The 25,173-nt window shown below is 39.0% G+C and overlaps 1 protein-coding gene across 1 annotated transcript in view; it reads left to right on the forward strand.

Moving 5' to 3' along the window:
- The window catches only part of LOC121383083 (epidermal growth factor-like protein 7), a 75,998-nt gene that overhangs the window by 36,238 nt on the left and 14,587 nt on the right, over positions 1-25,173 (forward strand). The window contains exons 2-4 of the mRNA XM_041512855.1: positions 20,805-20,930; positions 21,926-22,044; positions 22,822-22,917. Of these exons, the coding sequence (XP_041368789.1) occupies positions 20,805-20,930; positions 21,926-22,044; positions 22,822-22,917 (341 nt within the window). The remainder of the gene's footprint in view (positions 1-20,804; positions 20,931-21,925; positions 22,045-22,821; positions 22,918-25,173) is intronic.

Raw genomic sequence — 25,173 nt, forward strand, 5'->3', positions numbered from 1 at the left:
TAAATGAATGAATGAACGTAAGTACCCACATCAACAGACAGACACACGTACATAGATACAGTATATATGTATTACACACACACATACACACACACAGATACACTATATATGTATCACACACACACACACACACACACACACACACACACACACACACACATCTCCACTAACTACCCAACCTCCGTCTTCCAAGAAGTAAAAATCATAAATTAAAAATCATTTGGTTAACGAGTTATTTTCTCCGCTTTCTATCTCCGTTTATATCTACAGTAGGGGAGAAAGCGTGTAATAAATTCGGCTTGCCACTACCGCGGTGCTATAATGTAATTTACTACACTTATCTGGCGAGTTCCTCTAGCTATAAATACACTATCAGACTACACGCTGAGATACACACAGTATTTTATTACAGTTTGTTGTGATTAGACAGTTTAAATATTTCACTTAAATATTATCAGCCCAGTAGATGTATCATTTGGGTTTACAGTAGGTTTTGCTACAAACAGAAACTAATGGCGCCTGTAAATAATTCGTCTTCTATCAATTCTGATTTATTAGTATCATTTCGATATCTTACAACATTCCTTAGTTGTTGTTTTTTCTTCATAAATTTGTAAATGAAATTTTATGCTAATTTCGACATATTTGAAACTGTATTAACCTTTTAATCAATGAAATATCATTCTTAAATTGAGGCAGTTTATTTAAAAATAGCATGCATCAAAGTAATAACAAGATTTGCTGAAACAAAAGCAACAACCCCAAAACAAAACGAACAAAAAACAAACCAAAGCAACAACAAACAACAAAACAAATCCACAAATAAACCACAAACAAAACAAAACAAAACAAACAAAAACAAAAACAAAAACAAAACAAGAACCAAACCCCTCCCCCAAAATCATTAAAAATACAATCCCCGCCAAAAAGCCCTCCCCAAAAAACCAAATCCAAACTATACAAGAACAAAAACAAAACAAAAACAAAAACAAAAATCCCCCTAAACCCCCAACAGCAACATTTGGAGGTAAACTGACCAATAACAATTAATATTTTGTTGACTAAATACGTCAGTTAAATGTAACCTTTAAAGGAAACATGTCACGTAAACCATATTTGGCACCAACCATGTACAATTAATTATAAATTGAATCACCTAAAAAATAAAATTATAAAAAATTAATTACTTAAAATATCTCCATAAAAGAACCCCAGATACGAGCTCTTAGCGGAAATTGCCGATCTTTAATGAGCAGGGCAATCACGAGGTCCGTGACGTCAGAGACGCGTCGCTTGATCTGAAGCCTTACACTTAAAAGCATTAGTCCGTACCACTCATACCACAGCTTACCAAAACAATGAGTGTTCGTTCGCAAAACGTTTTGCCGTATCAATATGAGCTGTTAGTAAATGAAGAAAGACACACATTTACTTACAACAGTGATACTGATGAAAAAACGGATAGCGAGTCGGAGGGTGGAGAAACTGATGGTGCCAGACCAGACCGGTCGACCAATTTACAGCCCGGAGCCCGAAAGTAACCCGGAGACAAAACCAAAACTCGGATGCTAATGCCGAGGTGTATACTGTTCATATTTAGCATAAAGATACACCTCGATATGATGTATTTAAATATGTAAAAAATATAAATGTAGGACAAACATTTTTTGGTGGGTTTTTTTTTTAGAAAATATCGCATTTTTTATGTTCGGGCTGTACATAATGAAATCTGTATGCACAGTGTAAACAAACGCTCTAATTTACGACAAGGCGCTTCACTTTCATTAACCTGGCTTGTAAAACAACATAAATGACTTGAGAGTATAATCAACTTTTAAACTAAATATATTTCTATTTGCATCAATAGAACGAAATGGGGTTATAGTATTTTTCTCTCATAAAAAAGTAGCATATTATTAGGCCTATTGGTAGGGTGCGTTAGAGTAAAAACGACCACTCACGATACCCAAGTGATAATTTTCTTTTCTTTGGTACTACGTAATTGGTCAGTTTTGTAATTTTAGATGGGAAAGTCTACTTAATCAAGGGTTTTACAGCATTATTTACAGTAATGAAGCAGGGCGGCTGATAATGTCAATTAACATTGTACTATAGTCGCGATAGGTTACGCCACAATACCCTGTGATCTTAAAAAAACTGGCACGTATTTTGTACGTATGTCTAGACCGTGGTAATCACTTACCTGGTCGAAACCCTGCAATATACACCTGCCAATCAGGAATCACATGTGCAGGCCACGGAAAGAAAGGACCAATTAACTAAAACAACACTCCGATTCTCAAGTCAGCCCGTGGATGAAACATAATAGTTATTTCGACACCGACAGTAGTGGTTTATTTTGTATTGAACTTCGTGTTGCTTTGGGGCTTCGGGCGATGAGGAACGTTTTTGTGACGTATTCCGCCCGAAGATTAAAAACATTATTTAAAATTATTATTGTTTTCTACACGTTTTTTAAAAACATATTTAAATACATCGTACTGAGATGTATCCTCATGCCAAATCCCATGTTTGTATATGCCATATTTAATTACTTGTTGACGTTTCCTTCTTCGGACGGTGAATACAGATTTTGTTATGTAGGCCTACAGCCCTAACATGAAAAATCTTCTTTTTTTTCCAAAAAAATAAATAAATAAAACATTCTACAATTTTGTTTTAACATATATAAATACATCATGCTGAGGTGTATCTTTGTGCCAAATATGTACAATGTACACCTCGGCATTCGCAACCGAGTACTGTTTTTGTCTCCGGGTAACGTTCGGGCTCCGGGCTGTAAATAGGCTGACACCAAAGTACTATGCGGTGTTGGTGTCCAATCTTTTCTTTTGCGATAAAATACACGCGTCTTTCTTCGGATACAATCCTTTGGAAAACCATAAAAAGACAATCCCGATCTTTTAAACTGTTTATTTTTACACCCAAAGGCCGCGCAGTACGGCACTGTTGGACTGAAAAGATCGTAAGCCCCTTACTCCATATATAAACAGTTAACAACAATGGAAGAGTACAGCGGCTCTGACGTCACTTCCCTTTTTTTCCGAACGCTCACGAAGAAATATGCATAAATCGTACTTTGATACTGATTAGCGTAATTTCTTCATTTTAAGTTAACTACACGTATTTTATTGTTATAAAGTTATTTGTATATTATTTTTATATCATTTTTCTTTTAAAATGAGCTATAATATGGTCTCGTGTCATGTTTCCTTTAACCAGTTTGAACGTATGGAGCCCTATCGGAAGTGGGGGATGTTTTGTATTTGGAACGTGTTTGACACTAATCTTTCCAATTATCTGTAATTCGTTAAATATGTGCTTTTGTAAATTACATCAACTTTAAAGAAATTGTCACAGGACATAATATTCAGAAACGCCAAGAAAAAAAGGTTTGACATTGACAAAGTTCAAATTCCTGCATCAAGCTTCTGGCTTCCGGAATATACACAGAAATCTCCGTAAGTTTTGAATCTCGCTTCCTAATATATCCAGTATGTATGGGGGAAACTTCCAGAGAGCAAGGGACGGGGGTGGAGGAAGGGGAAAGGTTATAATTAATTTTTGACGTTCATGCGAGTATGAAACACAGAACCGCTTTACACATTGCATGAACTGCGACATAATACGTTAGCGCGAAGCCATTCATACATAAGAGTGTAAAGTAGTTCCATGTTTCATACTTGCATGAACGTCAACAATTATCATGTTCAATATTTATAGTTCCACGTTTATAACTATTGTATCAGTATATAAAATTATCCAATAACAATCGAACTTTTTCTTGAGGAAATTAATACACAGCACAAGGGGAATCCCCCATCCGACGGTTCGAAGAATTCTCACATTTTTACGATAAAAAACTTTTTAAAACAATGTCTGCATTTTTTTTTTTATTAATTAAAAAAAATAAAACAGCCGAAACGATATGTTTAGTTTTGTAAGCATTGCCGAAAGAAGTGCAAAATTGATGTTCATGCAGCTATGAACGTCGGTTTTCTAAGTCACGTGATATTATTTGGACAAATCCAAACATTTATAACAATAAATTCAGATTGGAATTATATAAAATAAAATTTAACTGTGTAATTAATTAAGAAACCAAAAGGATCTCCTTAAGACCACGCCGTAAACACGACTATTAAATGTCTTATCTGAGACCATATGGTCGTTACATACATTTATAGCGTACTCCATTCCTAGTTTATCGAAAAACGGGTTAGATAATATATAATTAGTGTATATTTACGAGTACTTGTCTTCCGAAGCGGTAATTCATTCACTCATGACCTGGAAAAAAATCCCCTCACTACTACTTTGACGTAACAATATGCTACGCGTAATTAGGTTACTAGCCGTGCTGTAACAAAGACTGTGGTATGTACTGTCTTGTTTGTGGGATGGTGCATATGAAAGATCTTTTGTTGCAAATCTAAAAGAGTAGCCCATCAAGTGGCGACAGCAGATTTTCTATTATTTATTTGTGTGGTTCTTAACCATATGTCTGACATACCATGTAACCGTACATAAAAAAAGGTGTCTTTCCTTACAGACAGGGGACTTTTAAACGCATTTTCCACACAGACACGACAACACATACCACAGTAAACGATACATACCATTCATAGGGCAGTATTCGCAATATGAAATGACGCAAAGAGCCCACCGAGGGGAATCGACCCTGTGACATATCGTACCATAAGCCGGTGCTCCGCATCTCGCTCCTCCACGATAAGAATGCTACATGTGGTTTTGTTTCATCTAAAGCTCTTTCAGATTTGTTTTTACTCGGCCATCCGATCAGTATTACCTCAGCGCACATGTTGGTGAATATATGCCATAGCTATGCAGTGAAAATACGGATTGTGTAAACGATTTGGTTTGACACCAGAACGACAACAGCATGTTGCAGATGGCGTCGTGAGAAACAATATGTGATCACGACATCACAGGCTGACAGGACACTAAGTCCTAATCAAAATTAAACATCCTTGCTTAGCTTTTTAAAGGGACTATCCTGAATTTGTAGCCGTTTAAAATGTTTTCGGCAAATATTTTTTTAATTTTTTTACATTAATAAAATTACAATTTACTTACATTTTTCATGCGGCCGGTCTGGGATCGATCCCTGTCTGTGGACCAATTCGACTAATTATCATTCCAGCCAGTGTACCAAGACTGGTATATCAAAGGCCGTGGCATATGCTATCATGTCTGTGGGATGGATCATGGGTGCATATAAAAGATCCCTTGCTATTAATTGAAAAAGTAGCTGGTTTCCTCTCTTAGACTAAGTCAGAATTACCAAATGTTTGACATCAAATAGCTGATGATTAATAAATAAACGTACTCTAAGTGGTGTTGTTAAATAAAACTAACTTTAACAACTATTAGTGTAATAACGCAGTCAATATTTGGCAGTTGCAAATGATTTCAAATTGTCGTTTTATATTGTGTTTCAATATAATACAGCATCAGAATGAAAGCATTTCTTCTGTTAAATGAATGAATGAATGAATGTTTAACCCCGGCACGAAAAAACACATCGGCTATTGGGTGTCAAACTATGGTAAATCAACCATCTGTAAAAGACTGTTGTTTGTATAGATAATGCCAATTATGCACTTTTTAACTTTTTATTCCAGTGAGTTTTACGGATATCATGTAATTACTAAAATACTGTTTGGTATCATTTTGATTTGAACTTTAGAATCTTCTTTAGACTTTTTTTTTTTTTGCTTTTCCCACCAACGGCAGCACTTGCAGGAGAACTTTTGAGACGCGATGTGTAAGACTCCAGTCTGTTAAAACTGTCAGCCATTAGCATATGATCCACTGCTAAGTATTCTCGTTTACATGGCAAATTGCTTCCCTGGTTAAGCTGCGATTTCCTTCACCCGTGGAACATTTCACTCCCCCGTCAAGTACTTGAAAGCAACAATTAATGCGTGTTATTAATTTCACTGCAGAATGTGTCAATGTCCTTTCCACGTGTGTTTTCAAACACCGAGTATATTCAGTTTATTTACAGGTCGGGATATACCCAGACATTGTCCTCGTACAATTTTAAATGTAGGTTTTAAATAAGAAAACAGATTGTATGTTCAGTGTCATTGCATAGTCAGGATTCTGTGCTTCCGCGAATTCCAGATGTTGGGTTGAAGCATACGATTATGAGATGGAATCCCAGGATATCTATATTGTGCATCTTGTTTTTCTTTCAGACGAAATCTTCAAAATAGTAACTAATGTATTTTTCGTCTTGGGTTGTCGTTAAAATGCATTCTTCTTCTTCTGCGTTCAGTTTCTTTATTCTCCTTGAATTCAAATCATGAGTTTTACCGCCTCCATGAACTCCACAGTCAGCAGCAGGTCGTCTCTTTCGCCCCAAACCGGCCTCGGTGGCGTCGTGTTTAGGCCATCGGTCTACAGGCTGGTAGGTACTGGGTTCGGATCCCAGTCGAGGCATGGGATTTTCAATTCAGATACCTACTCCAAACCCTGAATGAGTGCTCTGCAAGGCTCAATGGGTAGGTGTAAACCACTTGCACTGACCAGTGATCCATAACTGGTTCAACAAAGGCCATGGTGTGGGAAGCGCAAATAAAAGATCCCTTGCTGCTAATCGGAAAGAGTAGCCCATGTAGTGGCGACAGCGGGTTTCCTCTCAAAATCTGTGTGGTCCTTAACCATATGTCTGACGCCATATAACCGTAAATAAAATGTGTTCAGTGCGTCGTTAAATAAAATATTTCTTTCTTTCGCCCCAAAATTTTTCTCCGATTGTTATGGGTTGTGGCCAGATGTTTTCTCTGATACTGTCATATGTTGGACATCTTTACAGTACATGCTCTGGAATTTGGGGTTCAGTGTTACAGTAGCATTGAGGTGTTGTTACCACTTTGAGTTTGTAGATATGTGCACCGAGTCTGCACTGCCCTGTCCTTCCTTCATTCCTGAAACAAAATCTCCAAATTCAATGCCTGATAGTATAAGTACAGATAGCAAGCACTTGTCTAGGTTGTAGAGACAAGGGGTGGAGTGTGGAGGTAGAGAGCAAAGGAAGTTGAAAATGGGACGAGCTGACAGATCAAGAAGAAATGAGGTAAAATAAAAAGAAGGCAGTGTGATGACAAAGTAGAAACTATTAAGTAGCAGACAACAACTATGACATCATGTTGTCGTCATTAACGGCGTTTATTATGCACAAGGGAGTAGGGACAGAGACTTTGTTCTTTTGAACATTGTTAAGTCTTCCATTTTCTGTTATTCTTTGTGCTAGGGCAGGCCCATAGTAACCGATGTAGGGGCCGGTTTCTGTTATTCTTTGTGCTAGGGCAGGCCCATAGTAACCGATGTAGGGGCCTGTTTCTGTTATTCTTTGTGCTAGGGAAGGCCCATAGTAATCGATGTAGGGGCCTGTTTCTGTTATTCTTTGTGCTAGGGCAGGCCCATAGTAACCGATGTAGGGGCCTGTTTCTGTTATTCTTTGTGCTAGGGAAGGCCCATAGTAACCGATGTAGGGGCCGGTTTCTGTTATTCTTTGTGCTAGGGCAGGCCCGTAGTAACCGATGTAGGGGCCTGTTTCTGTTATTCTTTGTGCCAGGGCAGGCCCGTAGTAACCGATGTAGGGGCCGGTTTCTGTTATTCTTTGTGCTAGGGAAGGCCCGTAGTAATCGATGTAGGGGCCTGTTTCTGTTATTCTTTGTGCTAGGGCAGGCCCGTAGTAACCGATGTAGGGGCCGGTTTCTGTTATTCTTTGTGCTAGGGAAGGCCCATGGTAATCGATGTAGGGGCCTGTTTCTGTTATTCTTTGTGCTAGGGCAGGCCCATGGTAACCGATGTAGGGGCCGGTTTCTGTTATTCTTTGTGCTAGGGAAGGCCCATGGTAACCGATGTAGGGGCCGGTTTCTGTTATTCTTTGTGCTAGGGCAGGCCCATGGTAACCGATGTAGGGGCCGGTTTCTGTTATTCTTTGTGCTAGGGCAGGCCCATGGTAACCGATGTAGGGGCCGGTTTCTGTTATTCTTTGTGCTAGGGCAGGCCCATGGTAACCGATGTAGGGGCCGGTTTCTGTTATTCTTTGTGCTAGAGCAGGCCCATGGTAACCGATGTAGGGGCCGGTTTCTGTTATTCTTTGTGCTAGGGAAGGCCCATGGTAACCGATGTAGGGGCCTGTTTCTGTTATTCTTTGTGCTAGGGCAGGCCCATGGTAACCGATGTAGGGGCCTGTTTCTGTTATTCTTTGTGCTAGGGCAGACCCATAGTAATCGATGTAGGGGCCGGTTTCTGTTATTCTTTGTGCTAGGGCAGGCCCATAGTAACCGATGTAGGGCCGGTTTCTGTTATTCTTTGTGTCAGGGAAGGCCCATGGTAACCGACGTAGGGGCCGGTTTCTGTTATTCTTTGTGCTAGGGCAGGCCCATGGTAAACGATGTAGGGGCCGGTTTCTGTTATTCTTTGTGCTAGGGCAGGCCCATAGTAACCGATGTAGGGTCCGGTTTCTGTTATTCTTTGTGTCAGGGAAGGCCCATGGTAACCGACGTAGGGGCCTGTTTCTGTTATTCTTTGTGCTAGGGCAGGCCCATGGTAACCGACGTAGGGGCCTGTTTCTGTTATTCTTTGTGCTAGGGCAGGCCCATAGTAACCGATGTAGGGGCCGGTTTCTGTTATTCTTTGTGCTAGGGAAGGCCCATAGTAACCGATGTAGGGGCCGGTTTCTGTTATTCTTTGTGTCAGGGAAGGCCCATAGTAACCGACGTAGGGGCCGGTTTCTGTTATTCTTTGTGCTAGGGCAGGCCCATGGTAAACGATGTAGGGGCCGGTTTCTGTTATTCTTTGTGCTAGGGCAGGCCCATAGCAACCGATGTAGGGGCCTGTTTCTGTTATTCTTTGTGACAGGGAAGGCCCATAGCAACCGATGTAGGGGCCTGTGCTCCGTCCCATTCAAGTCCAAAAATGTACGTTTTTTTGTCCTAATCTATATAAAAATACAAATCTGGCCTGTGCACCTACCAACTAAACGTTTTGCTCTCCTCCACTAGACAATGTTCCTACGGGCCTGTGGATCTTTCATCCATTTGCTCCATTTTCTGTATTGATATAAAGTTTAAACACTTCATAATTCGTTCTGAATGCGGCAGTACGACAGTCTACACACGACTGTTCTGCTGTGGGCGTAATCTTACTCTCAACTCCTTCCCGTTCCACTCCGTGCTATGTGTTCCCAAGTGTCCTTCACCCACCGTATCGCGTTACTCTCTGCCGTGGACTTGTTAAATGATTACCCTGCATACATGATCACACTTTTAGCGGTTCTCGTCTGTTTCAATGTTTTTTTTTCCTTTGTATGAGACATGCACTGCACTGTGTTGCCCACTACAACATTTATTTCGATAGTTGTGTTTACCGAACATGTCTCGAGGAATTGCATGTGCGTGCTATCACGTAGCTGCACAAACAAACAAGATGGGAACTGACACTTATGCTAAAAAAAATAATTCTATGTGTGAAACTGCAGAATGTGTTTTATAAGCCATAAATGTCATCAAAACTATTTCAAAATGATATTATTGCGGAAATATAATACGCACAGATTGCAAGACCTGTCTATTAAATACCTAAGCGGTTTTTTTTAATTGTTTTTTTTTAAAATTGTTTGTTGCTTCACAGCGTAGAAGATGTTATTCATATTATACTACACTGAACAACACTACAAACGCACCAGTAGGACAGGTTAAGTTAGTTATGATGGTAGCTTTCACCAAAAAACGACGTCACATTATGCCACACGTTGTCGGCCATCACCATTTCAAAAGCAATAACGGGATTCACCTAAAATCATCACGACGTCTCAACATCGCCTGTTCTAATACCGATGACGGTTAGTCCAATCTAAACGTGCGTTTCAATGATGTTGAGTTAGGATCAACGTATGGCTGTCTCGCATGTGACTTGTAAGCACGAGCGTAGGAATGTGCCAAAACGGGGGGGGGGGGGGGGGGGGGGGGGGGAGGATGGGAACACTTTTACACTATTATAAAGCAAATATAAAGCAAAATATCAGAAAAGTGGGGGGGCCCCCCCCCCCCCCCCCCCCCCCCCCGTTTCCTACGCCAGTGCTTGTAAGCATGAATCACGTACACGTCATCTTGTGGTGTCGGGCGGGACGTAGCCCAGTGGTAAAGCGCTCGGGGCTATTTCACGTTTCAGCCAGTGCACCACGCCTAGTATATCAAAGGCCGTAGTATGTGCTACCCTGTCTGACATGATGCATATAAAAGATCCCTTGCTGCTAATCGAAAAGAGTAGCCCATGTAGTGGCGGCAGCGGGTTTCCTCTCATTATCTGAGTGGTCTTTAACCATATATCTGACGCCATATAACAGTAATTAAAATGTGTTGAGTGCGTCGTTAAATAAAGCATTCCTTCCTTCTTGTGGTGTCAGCACTAACGGGACATCGTCTTCCTCGAAGTATAGATGCTGTACGAGCAGCCGGTGTAAGTTTAGTCCGATACATCTACCGTCAAGTGAGTTTGACGTCTGATTCACCTTGTTAGTTGGCGGTGTGAACGGTGGGCCGATTGAAAGCTATGTTAAGAGTCGTTTAGAGGATAGTGTGCCGAATGGTTAAGCGCTGCCATTAAAAAACAATGGATCAATACCCGAGAATTTGGAACACTTAAATATCATGATATTAAATATCACGCAAATGTGATGTGGCCAACCTGGTCACAAACCCTCCGTATTTTATACACTGAAGTGAATCTGATGTTAAAATCAGTTGACGATAGATGTATCAGACTAGTGTAAGTTCAGACAACTGTTTGACGCTAACGCTTTCTAGACTGATTTTACTCTACACGTTAAACCAAACGACCACTTCGGGAACCAGACAAAATAGTTTGCAAACGTTTAAGCGAACAATGAATGAATATATAACGACACCCCAGCACGAAAAATATATCGGCTATTGGGTGTCAAACTATGGTAATGGAAACATTTAAGCGAACAAATGCTAGCTGAACGTAGGTCTGGTTGTGTACGATCAATTAAATGTGTAGTACGATGTAGCGATCTTGTCATGGCGTTGTTTAAATACCTTACTTTGTTCAGATTGTGGTCGAAAGTTAAACGTTTGTTTTGGGCTTCTACAGAGCACATTGATTTATGAATTATCGGCTATTGGATGTCAAACATTTGGTAATTCTGACATAGTCTTCGAGTGGAAAACAGCTACATTTTTGTCCCATTGGATTTTTTATATGCACTCCCACAGACAGAACAGCATATTATATGGCCTTTGAGATAACAGTCGTGGAGCACTGGCTGGAACGAGAAATAGCTCAATGGGTCCACCGACGGGCATCGATCCTAGACCGACTGCGCATCAGGCGAGTGCTTTATCACTGGGCTTCGTCCCGCCCACTGGTTGTCGTCGATGTCGAGGTATCGTTGAATGATGGGATCCAAGACTCAGTTGACGACAGATAGGATTAGTGTAAGTCAGCCAACTGTTTGACACTAACACTTGCTATACTGATTTTTACACTACACGTATAGTCCGTCCCATTATCCTACAAACATTTATTTTGTAAATAATTTCAGTCTGGTTTGACGTAAGAAGAAGTGTTTAGGAAATAATTAAAAAATTACTATTTTTGTTTGCAATTTTGAAAACAATCGGCTCAGAAATAAACAGAGGATACTCCCTGAGTGTTTTGTGATATCATAATGCATCAGCACGAGTTGATAAAAGTAGGTACTCCGAAGTTTGCCGAGGATTTTATATTTTTATCAACGAGTGCTGATAAATTATGATATCACAAGACACGAGGGGGTATTCTTTTTATCATCCATTATCATTATTTTCATTTTCGACAGTTGTAAACAATGTCAGTAATGTGGGTTGAACGTCAGCGGTAGACTCGTTAACTAGCAAAATGGCAGTGGCGTGATGTCACTAATGGCAGGTTTAGCGCTGAAACAAACACAGTGACGTAATAAAACCTTGTTTTGTGATTAAAATTTGACCTTTCAAGATTATAAGAAGCGATATCTCCTGCTGAAATATCGCAAATTATAGTGCCAGCGATATCTCTTACAAAAGCCTTTAATGGATGATAAATAACTAGTAGTAAATTTCATAGTATGAAAAAACATGCGTTCCCTGTGGGACGGATTATTAGGCAACCATTCGTAATAATTTGCAAACATTTAGCGAAACATGGCTGGCTGAACGTAGGCCTGGGTGTGTACGATCACGTACGTACGATGTTGTTGCCCTAGCTTGTCCAGACTCTGGTTGATGTCCAGCGGTTCCTGTTTGCTGAGAACGAGTAAGAAGTCTTGATATCGTTGAATGATGGCATCTTAGACTCTTGGCTGTGGCACGACTTGATACACGAGCATCATGCATTCCACTTGGTCGTTCACGTTCCTGGAGCGTCAGTACTGGCATTGTAATGCCGCTTTGTGTAGCAACGTAACTCTTGTTTTTAAAAACCAGTTCGGCTTTTGAAGGAAGGAAGGGAATGTTTTATTTAACAACGCACTCAACACATTTTATTTACAGTTATATGGCGTCAGACATATGGATAAGGACCACAGAGTTCGGCGTTTGAAGACATGGGTTCAAGCTACCGAGATAAGCTTGTAAAATGTTAAACTGAATATGTTCAGACAAACGTTTTAATTCATAACCCTTACTATAACCCTTGCTGACATGATTTCCTAAGGCTTGAGAATTACTGTTTTCTTTTAAAGGGACATTCCCGAGTTTGCTGCATTTTTAAAGATGTTATTGACTAACAGAGACTTTTTAACAACTGTAGGCCTAAATACATATCAAATATATTTTTCTGCATAAAATATTAGTGGGTGTATATTAAACGTGTTTCTGATCATTCTAATATTTGTACTAGGTTACATTTCATTTTATTTCCTAAAATATTGTTTTTCGTACTTGCGAAATTATTTGAAGACAAAATCCAGTTTGGGCTGTGTACAATATTCAATGTGTTTCTGATCGTTTTAATATTTTTAAGAAGACCTAACTGGATTTTGTCTTCAAATAATTTCGTACGTAGGCTACGAAAAAAGTATATTTTAGGAAATAAAATGAAATTTAACCTAGTAAAAATATTAGAACGATCAGAAACACGTTTAATATACAGGCAGTAATACTTTATGCAGAAAAATATATTTGTAATTACAATCGTTAAAAAGGCTCTGTTAGTCGACAACATATTAAAAGTGGCAGCAAACTCAGGAATGTCCGTTTAACGACGCACTCAACACATTTTATTTACGGTTATATGGTGTCAGACATATGGTTAAGGACCACACAGATATTGAGGGAGGAAACCCGCTGTCACCACTTCATGGGCTATTCTTTTCGATTAGGGATCTTTTATATGCACCATCCCACAGGCATCCCACCATCCCACAGGGATCGATCCCACACCAACCGCGAATCGAGCGAACGCTTTACCACTAGGCTACGTCCCGCTCCTCTTAACGCTGCAAGGTTTAGCTATTGAAAATTAATATAAAAAAAAGAACTGGTGCGTTTTCAGTGCTGTTCAGTACATTATGTTACATGTTGTAAAGTACTATATTTTATCATCGTATATTGTAGTCCAACTATTCTCCTTACAATGTACTAGAACAGGAGCAGGATTTCTCTAGGGAAGTGATGCAACTTTAAAAAAAAAGAAACCTACAGCATTATATTCGTAGGTTTAACAAGATTACTAGGGCACTCCAGACACTCACCCCCTGGATCCGCACCAGCAGAAGGATATTAATGACGTTTCTTTAACGACACATAGTTCAATCGACTGCACTTGTATGCTATGCGGTATATATTATATTAGTTATGTACGTGTCTTTGTATATGCACACTATTCTACAACCAGAAGAGCAAACATGGAAACGTTTGATATACCAGTCGTATAAATGGAAAATAATGAATAGAGGAATGAAATCGTGCGATCTATTGCACACTAGGCGAGTGTTCTACACCGCTGATTTACATCTCAATCGCGTTCTAGTATTTCCAGTTTTCTTCGCGGTGTGTCGCTGAGTGATGCACGTTTGTAACACGGTGTAACATCAATCTAAACAATGCAGAAATCAACACGTGTGATCTCTTCCCTTCTTGCGTAGAGCTGTGAAACGTTTTAAAACAACCTGCAACGTCTGCTGCTTTATTTAATTCTCTCTCCAGTGCTAGAGAGTACTCGCCTGAAATGTAATGGTTCGTACAATCGGTGTTTTCCCCCGTCCTAACAATGCCCTACGATTGGTACATGAAAGGTCATGGTATGTAGCGTCCTGTCTGTAGACATTTTATACAACGTTGCATATAGAAGTTCACTTGCTACGTTACAGTAGGAATAGCTTGTGTAGTGGCAGCGAGTCCACCCCCTCTATATCTCTGTCTCTTTCTCCTGTCTCTGTCTCTTTCTTTCTCGGGACTGGACGTAGCTTGATGCACGGTCGGTTTGGGATCGATCCCCGTCGCTGAACCCATTGGGCTATTTCTCGTTCCAGCCAGTGCACCACGATTGGTATATCAAAGGCCGTGGTATGTGCTATCCTGTCTGTGGGAAAGTGCATTTAAAAGATCCCTTGCTGCATTAGAAAAAAAATGTGTCAGAATGACCAAATGTCTGACATCCAATAGCCGATGATTTATTAATCAATGTGCTCTTTCTCTGTCTCTCACTGTCTCTCTTTCTCTCTCTGTGTTGCTCTCTTTCTCCCTATTCTTCTCTCTCCTTATATATCGGACACAAAATAACCACAAGTTAAAACGTGTTGATGTGGCGTTAAACATTTTTTTTTTCTTCTAACATTCTGCTGTTGGAAACAATAACGGTTTATGACAGACTGCGGTAACCTTATCTGTTGAAATGCACATGACGGATAGGACTGTTTAACAGAGATGATCATATAGCACTTCATCACCATCCGTAGTGTCGTTGATACTTACAGCGTTGAATACAGAATTTATTCTGACAGGACAACTGCAGTGCATGCAAATGTGACGGCGGTGTACACGTATATGTGGAATGACTGACTGAATGTTTAACGACGCACACGCACAAAACCAAATACAACATATATATTGGCTATCAGGTGCCAAACAATGGTTATACATTGCTAGGGATAAGCGATCATAATTAAAGAGGGTTTGTTTGTTTGTTTTATTTAACGAAACATTGATTTATTAATCATCGGCTATTGGTAATTTTGACATATAGTCTTAGAGAGGAAACACTCTACATTTTTCCATTAGTAAAAAGAGATTTGTTATATGCACCATCCCACATAGCACATACCAAAGGCTTTGATATACCAGTCGTGGCGCACTGGCTTGAACGAGAAATAGCCGAATGGGCCCACCGACGGAATGTTTCACGAGAAATACGCAGATTAAGAATAAAACAAATCTATCAGCTATCTAGTGCCAAACAATGGTTATATACTGTTTGTGATGATAAGAGAACATAATGGAAGAGGAAGAAGAAAAAAATATATATAAAGAAAAAGAAAAAAAAAAGAAGGCTATGTTTCTGGAACTGATGGAACGGACATAACACTGATGGCATTATCCTATGAATCAAAACTTTTATAAAAATGGTGGTGGAGTATATGGGTGCAGAACATGCGTTGACTACAATATTGGTATAAGGAGCGTAGCGTGATCTGGACCGGGGTGGGGTGGGGGTGGGGGGGGGGACGGGTGGGGGAGGGGGGTCGAATATGAACAAGTGGACCCTTTTTCTATTTTGTTTTTGCACCCCCAGAAACTCCATAATATGTATAAACCTGTATGTTTTATTTCTGAACGCGGACCATTTGTTTCAGCGGGGTGGTTCGTCCGAACCCACCGAGCCCCCCCCCCCCCCCCCCCCAGCCTACGCCCCTGGGTATTAAATATCAGCGAACGGCAATAGGAACAATGATGACACGTCATTAAAGGGTGGAGAGGCGGTGCCGGGACACTCCCTAAATCTGCCATTAACATTCGATTACCATGGTAATATTTATACAACAAGTAAGCTATACTCCAAGAAGAAGAATCTGGAACTCTTTTAATCGGAGACGAGTGAAGTCGTGTTTATTTATACGGAAGCCGTAAATTGCTTGGCCATACTTGGGTTTCAGTTACAAGTACTAACGAAAGGCTGCCAAAGCAAAACTTAGTAACCATCAACTAACTACATAATACTATAACCTACCACAGCTAAGTACTGCCATACACAAGTTTCTTGTTATAATTGGGTGGATCTTCCACGTTGTGTATTTGTATTTGTTGAGTGAGGAGCATTGTAAACAATTTATCAAGATAATTGACCTAGTACTACTTTCAGGATTACTAACCAAAAGTCAGTCAAGTATGGTGATTAGTGTCATCTCTTGAACTGTGGCAGATTCGGTTATTGTTTGCTTATTTTTTTTTTTTTCTAACCTCAGTGTATCTTCTCTGCTCTTAGGACGAGAATATACTGAAACCGAAAATATTGTTATCCACTAAGGTGCGGATTAAAGGGCATGGGCTCTGCCCACTGACTTAGTGTTTTTAAAAACGTAAAGCTTTTGTATTACATTTTTATGGTGAAATAACGTTTCGGGGCGGGACGTAGCCCAGTGGTAAAGCGCTTTTCTGATGTGCGGTCGGTCTAGGATCGATCCCCATCGATGACCCATTGGACTATTTCTCGTTCTAGCCAGTGCACCACGACAGGTATACCAGAGACCGTGGTATGTGCTATCACGTCTAAAAGATGGTGTATATAAAAGATCACCCCCTACTAATGGGAAAATGTAGCAGATTTCTCTTTAAAACTATATGTCAAAATTACAAAATGTTTAACATGATTAAAAAATCAATGTGATCTAGTGGTGTTGTTACACAAAACAAACAAACTTTTAAATAACTTTTCACTTACCTAATGAAGCTTTGATCAACAGTTTTAGCAGACAAATTCGTTTCCAGCGTATGAGGAATTCCGAACGTGTTTTGATTTGCTGGAATATATAAACCTAAAACACTACTGACAGTTCACATTATTAATATTTTAGAAATGCCTTGCTGTTTCCACGTACAAGTATAAGGACTTTTTTTTAGTAGTGTTTTAGTGATTTGAGGGATGCGTAGAGGCTACCACACTGGATTATACTACCTAGCAGTAAGCACAAAGCGTAGAGGCTACCACACTGGATCTTACTATCTAGCAGTAAGCACACTGGATCTTACTATCTAGCAGTAAGCACAGAGCGTAGAGGCTACCACACTGGATCTTACTATCTAGCAGTAAGCACACTGGATCTTACTATCTAGCAGTAAGCACAGAGCGTAGAGGCTACCACACTGGATCTTACTATCTAGCAGTAAGCACAGAGCGTAGAGGCTACCACACTGGATCTTACTATCTAACAGTAAGCACATAGCACTGTTCGATCCAATTTTAATCCCGTCGATGGCCCATTGGGGGCGAGTTCTCGTCCCAGCCAGTGCACCACGACTGGTATATCAAAAGCCGTTGTAGTTTCTATCCTGTCTGTGAGATGGTGCATATAAATAATCCCTTGTTACCAATGGACAAATTTTGCGGGTTTCTTCTCTGAGACTACATGACAGAATTACTAAATGTTTGACATCCAGTAGGGGATGATTAATAAATCAATGTACTCTAGTAGTGTTGTTAAACAAAACAAACTTTAACTCTTTTTTTATTTTATAAAATACCTTTAAAGTATTTTAAACTCTATTAAAAAGAGGAGTGAAATCAAAATCTGTAAAATAATGTATTATATCACAAATCATTTTAAAGGGACATTCTTGAGTTTGCTGCATTGTAAGATGTTTCCGATTAATAACATATTTCTATGATTAAACTTACATATTAAATATATTTTCTTGTTGAGAATATCAGTGTCTGTATATTCAATGTGTTTCTGGTCGTCTTAATATTTGTAAAAAGCCCAAAGTGGATTTTGTCTTCAAATAATTTCGTACGTACGAAAAAACTATATTTCAGGAAATAAAATGAAATTTAACCTAATACAAATATTAGAACGATCAGAAACACGTTTAATATACAGCCACTAATAGTGTATGTAGAAAAATATATTTGATATGTAATAACAATCGTTAGAAAGTCTCTATTAGTCGATAACATCTCAAAAAGTGCAGCAAACTCAGGAATGTCCTTTTAATTATTGATGTATAATCTCACTTAATGTGACATATTCTGTTTTCTGTTATTACATTTCTTTACTGTGATACGACATTTGATGAATAAATCAACGAACAAACGAATGGGCGTTTAAATGTCAAAGTGCTCTTTATATCGACAATGCAAATAAACATATTCTTATTCGTATATATTTGAAATGATCTGCAATCCAAATAAACAAATTCGTATTTTTATATATTTTAAATGATCAGCAATCCAAATAAATATATTCGTATTCGTATATATTTGAAACGGTCTGCGATCCAAATATTCAGATATATATTTGAAATGATCTGCAATCCAAATAAACATATTCGTATTCGTATTCGTATTCGTATATATTTGAAACGGTCTGCGATCCAAATATTCATATATATTTGAAATGATCTTTAATAAAAATAAACATATTCGTATTTTTATATATTTGAAATGATCTGCGATCCAAATAAACATATTCGTATTCGTATTCGTATATATTTGAAATGATATGTAATCCAAATAAAACAAATTCATATTCGTCTACATTTGAACTACGGTCTGGCACGGATACTCTGTGTAGAACTATTACAAGAGCATGGTATTATTTTCAGGAAGAATGATGGCCCAGAACCCGTGTACTGGTGAGCCATACAGTTGTTCGGACGTCTGGTCCGCATACTGTGTGTATTGTTCCGACCTCCGTGTGGCTGTAGACTTTAGATATATTTGTGTTGCTTCGGGATATGATTCAACCATGTTGATACACCTGCGCTGGATTGGTCTCACACAAGTGTTTGTATTGTACGTGGAATGCCCTTGATTAGCAGCGACACTAAAATATGTCTGGTGAAATGTGGACGCCATGTTGTTGATGTTTATGTACAGTGCGCTTTCTTGCATAGTCCATCCACTATGGTTTTACAAATTATTACAAGGCGTGTTTTTGTTTGTTTTATTTTGGTTGTTGTTTGTTTTGCCTGGGATCGAGGAAGCAGAAAGGCAATTCGGTCCAACCACATACATTACATTTCAATAATTTGGTGTTAATAACATTTAAAATTCCTGTAATCCCACCACCAAAAAGTAATAATTTGGATCTTTCCATCTTACCAAGAACAATGTGATTTTAAAAGTTCCTAATACAATATAATGTTAAGAGTTTGGACTCAGTTTCAAGGGAATGGGGAGTGATGCGTCTGAGAATGTGACATCAGTAAGAACAGTTATCTCCGAGATCCATGCAAATAAAGTCCCATTATGGGACCTGTCGCCATGGTTTCAAATACTAATAACATTTTCATGCAGGAAACGTCACTAAATCTGCACGCCCAAAGGGTATAGGGAATCTTCGCTTCTCCGCTGTTTGAACTCGAGACTCAAACTTGAAGTCTCAACTCAAGCACGTATATGTCATTAAAGTCTAGACTCTCAAGTTTTCATACAGTAATAGAACTGGATTTGGGTAACCGCTCGGACATAACAGAATACCACTTGAGGTAAGTACTTAGACGCCAGCAGAAAACGAAAGTACATGCAGTAAACCTTAGCACAAAATCAAATCAAAGGTATAATAGTGTTTAACTAGGAAACACGGTAAATGTGGCACATCGCCTAGAGGATAAGGGAAGAAGCCGACTTTCACCAGCGATAATCTGTTTTTCATTTTGCAACAAGATATTGTTATATATGACCTTTTCTGTAAGAAGAACATCACATTCTATGTGTTTTGATCTACTAATGAATATGTGGTCAGGTGATGGAATACCAACAAATAGGCCTTAATAACTGGAGTAGCCGCAGGATGTTTTGAATGGGAGGGTGCAACGTTTAGAAAGGGGAGGGGTGCGCACCCCAGCATGCTCACTCTGGATCCGAGCCTGCTTACGTAGATTGTATTTCTAATATGTTACTCAAGAGTGTGATTGTCAGCACTGAAAGGAACAAATCTTACACAAATGCTGCTGTCAACAGATCAAAAGGGCTACAAACAAATTAAACTATAGCTATATACTCAAACCCACACAAAAGGCCACTAAAATGTAGTAAAATTGGTTTTATGAGCCGGTGCCTTTTCATTATTTACAAGGTTAGAATATAAGTTTTGGTATGTAGATAGAACATTTCCAACATATCTATTTAGTTTGAGAGAACATGACGGGAGATGCAACCGACGATATTTAAAATTTGCTCTATTTAACGACGCACTCAACACAGTTTATGGTTAAGGACCACACATATAGTGAGAGATGAAACCCACTGATGCCACGCAATGGGCTATTCCTTCCGATTAGCAGCAAAGGATAGTTTATATGGAGCATCCCAAAGACAGTTATGGAGCACAGGCTTCAACAAGAAATAGCCCAATGAGCCCACCGACAGTGATCGATCTCAGACCGACCGTGCATCAGGCAAGCGCTTTACCACTGGGCTATCCTGCCCCCACGATGCTTTGAATTAATAGTGTATTAGACCTATATAATCTTACATAATAAATCAATTTGAAAATACAAAGAGAAATGCATTTTCACATATGGTTTTTGTTTTGTTTTCAGTCGTCATGTCTGTGTTCAAAGGAAGCAGTTCGCGCAACCAATCCCCGTGCGTCAAAGTTATCGGCGGCCGATGTACAGGGAGACTGTCCAGAGGTGCGAAGATAACAGACTGTGTAAAAGATACAGGTAAACACAGACAGCATACGTCATCTTCTAAATAATTAAAGCAAGGTTCAGCCTTCTTACCTTAAACAAAAATACAAACTACCACGAGGGGTCTTTGTGTCGAGTGCTAGTAATTCATGTTATAATCTTTGTTTTTCTGTTTGTTTTCTGGTAACATTTTATGATTTCCAGCCTATAGTATTTTACAGTAAAGCATGACATTTTTACTAACAAGAAACATGCTAAATTGGTAGGGATGTTTAGTCACATAGTATTCATAAGCTGTATTTATCTTGTCAGATTAATTATACTATGTATTTTCTTTTAAGTCTTAAGAATAGGAATTGTGATTTGTCTTTCATGTTGGTTTGTGGTACATTGTGATTTCCTTCTAGATTTATAAAAGTGTTATCTTTTCATAATACGATTAATTCAGTAAGTAGACTAAATGTTTGTAAGATATCAATAATTTTAATGCGATTCAAACTGAATAATTTAAAGGTACAGACTCTAGTTTTTAAACATTAATACATATTTTTCACTGTTATAGCCGATTATCATCACTGAAATCAAACTATACTTTAATATTTTATTGTTTTCATTATCCATTTCCGTACAACCGAAGTCTTTCGGTTATCCTGGTGTTTCTAATGCACAAAATGCATTTTTCATATTTTTAAAAACGCACGTGCGTCTGAGAAGTAACGGTTATGGAATCACGTTTTATTCTATTTTAAAGGGTATTTCAACGTCACAGACTCTTGTTTCACTCTGTTACAGGTTTGTAAATTAATCAAACGTAATGTCAATTTTTACGGGTTAAAACTAGGGTCTAGGTGAAACATGGTGTTTAAAAACTAGGATCTGTCCCTTTGAAATAAATTAAAGAAAATAAATTAATATTTGAATTTTTTGTTATTGTTCGGAATATAACATAATACGAAACTGTATGTTTGACCAGTTTTTGTTTTTGTTTTGTTTTATTTTTTAAACACACCCACTATTATGGCTTTCAGCTTGGTTTATGGCGTAGCTTACAGGACTATTTTCCACATGCGGATTACCACACGAATAGTACATGACTGCTGTCCGGGCTGGGCGCAGACAAACCCCAGAGATCACAACTGTATGAAGCGTAAGTAGACGAGAATCTTCCTGGGTATTCCCTTCTCACTGACACTAATTCAACATTATGTCAAAATTACAATGGCAACGGCTGAAGATTTAGTATTTTATATTTGTTATATTCTCAACCGGTCGAAAGTCGTGCTAGTATAATATAAATCCCAAAACATGAGTAGATCTTGCTTTACTGTACTAGGCATCTCTTCAGAATATATTTTTTATACAAACATATTGCAAATAATTTAACATTGCAGTCTTATCTTCAGAAACATATTGCATTTAAATATGTAAACACATTTTGTGTATACACACGATATCTGTGGAAACAGGCAGATATAATAATAATATATACAGACATACAGACATAAATTATAAAATCTGCTCTCTTTCTAACATGAATGTTGTATAAGGCGAGTGTCATTTCACACCACGCTGCCTGTTTTACAGTACTACAAGAAGCAGGCACATTAAACCAGAGCCAGTTTAAGAATCCGCAGGGCCTGTAGCACAAATAACAACGGTCCCCCTTCCCAGGATATATATTTTGCAACCCCCTCGGGGAGAGGGGAAAATGACCTGGGGAAAATAAATGTACACATCACCGCGGGGCCCCCTGAAGTGCGGGGTCCCGTAGCACGTGCTACATGTGCTACTAGGATAAACTGGCTCTGCATTGAACCCTTTATTTTATTATTATTTTATTATTATTTTTTTACAATAAGCCATCAACGTTTATTAACTACTGCTCATTTGATAACGCTAAACAGTTGTATGTTCACATTTACAGCGGTGTGTCCCGGTGGTTGTATAAATGGCGGCCAGTGCGTTGGACCGCACACGTGCGATTGTATGGAGGGCTGGACCGGACCAAACTGTGCTGACGGTAAGGCGACAAGAGTTACTTCCATTTGTCCGCGGTAAATATTCAATGTAGGAACTGTAGGCAGTGGAAGCGAGCATGTCCGGTTATCTATATCAATAAAGATGCAGCTTAACTTGTGCCTCCCTCACTAAAGACTGTTCCCCCCCACCCATTAGAGATTGTGTCCCCCACACTTCAGATATCGTATCTAAGGGCCTGTTCACACATCCGTTTAACCTTTTGTCTCTGCTGCCATTTATGGAAAATGTAGTAAACCCGATATAAAAATAATATACATACGTTTCTGTGATAGCGTTTGGGATTCGAGGATTGTTCATAGAATTATTACATGGAGATGGGGTGAACACCGATTTTCAAATGCCTTCTGTGTATTGGGTATTTTTAATTAAAACTAGTGTGTAACCCCACTTAAACTAGACTAGACTAAATTAAACTAGAGTAAACTAGACTAGAGTAGACTACTCTAGAGGGAATGGAATATAATAGAGAATAATACGGTACAGGCTTTTTTTTTTAAACAGTTTTCGATCGTTCTGATCACCTCTTCTCTCTTGATCTGCATTACCGACAGCCTTATTTGTAATTACCCGATGCATCATTTCGCAAGGATCTTTGTTTGCGCTCATGTCCAATTGACTACCATAAAAAAGAAATTTTTGTTTAACGACACCACTAGAGCACACTGATCAAGTAATCATCAGCTATATGTCATCGAGAAAACCCGCTACATTTTTCTATTAGCAGCAAGGGATCTTTTATTTGCACTTTCCCACAGATAGGAAAGCACATACTACGGCCTTTGACCAGTTGTGGTGCACTGGTTGGAACGAGAAAAAAACAACCAGTCGAATCGATCCATCGAGATAATTCGATCCTGCAACACAAGCATCTCAGGCGAGCGCTCAACCGACTGAGCTAAATCCCACCCTCGACCACCATAAATACATCATGCTAACTATTGCGTACAAAGCGTACAAAGATGAATTCCATAAATACAACCTCAAAGGACCTCACCATCGTTGCTCGCCATCTTTGTCACTTAACATATAAGTGGTTATATACACGACGGCAGTGTGTATAGCCTCGGCTAATGAGGAATGGTAACTACATGGCGGTCGTAGTTTTTGGGAAAAGCCCCGTGTGCGGCCATCACACCTCATTTCAGGGTCGTTGCTAGCGGTTGGGAGGGGAGGGGGAAAGTGGGCAGTTTTAAGTGTGTAACCTCCATGAAATGACTACAAAATATTATTTAAGAGCCTCTAGATTTAAACATTTCCCGAGTGGCATATCCACGGACCTCTAGTTTCTTGCGCCTTCCATGCTCGTTCGTTCCGAGAATTCATCTGTCCCGCCCTCCAAAAAAAAAGAAAGAAGAATAAAAGAATGCTAGCTACGACCCTGCATTTTAAGTTTCCCTCGTGAAGCACAGGTCACATCTAATATATCCTCTCTGTGATGGTGCATATAAAAGATCCCTTGCTACTAATAGAACAATGTAGCCGATGATTAATAAATCAATGTACTCTAGTGGTGTCGTTAAATAAAACAAACTTTAACTTTCACTTTATATAAAATACCTTTAAAGTAATTTAAACTTAATGAAAACTAGTAACTCGTCCGACATCAAGTTTTCTCGCCGTTGCTTTGTAATGACTAATATATATATATCCAGTTATTCCATTATAGGACCACGACTGGCACATCAAAAGCCGTGGTATGTGCTATCCTGTCTATGGGATGGTGCATATAAAAGATCCCTTGCTGCTAATCGAAAAGAGTAGCCCATGAAGTGGCGACAGCGGGCTTTTTTCCCCTCAATATCTGTGTGGTCCTTAACACATGTCCGACGCCATATAACCGTAAATACAATGTGTTGAGTGCGTCGTTAAATAAAACATTTCCTTCTTTCCTTCCATTATAGGTATAATATTACAATATAAAACACATTAAAACAAGTTTAAAAAACATCTATACAATACCTTTCTGGATGTTGGTACATGTACACATAAACTTTGATTTTGTCTGTTATGATTGACATCCAATAGCCGATGATTAATAAATCAATGTGCTTTAGTGGTGTCGTTAAACAAAACAAACTTTAAACTTTGTCTGTTATGATGACTATATTCTGTTAGTTCCTCCCATCCATCGGCGCACCACGACACGCTGGCAGCAGCATTTGTCACACATATTTCATCCATTAACCGTTTACGCCAGATGGTTCTGCAACTCAAATGTCAGAAATAAATCTCTTGT

This window comes from Gigantopelta aegis, chromosome 10 (assembly GCF_016097555.1).
Source record: "Gigantopelta aegis isolate Gae_Host chromosome 10, Gae_host_genome, whole genome shotgun sequence".
Classification (NCBI taxonomy): Eukaryota; Metazoa; Mollusca; class Gastropoda; order Neomphalida; family Peltospiridae; genus Gigantopelta; species Gigantopelta aegis.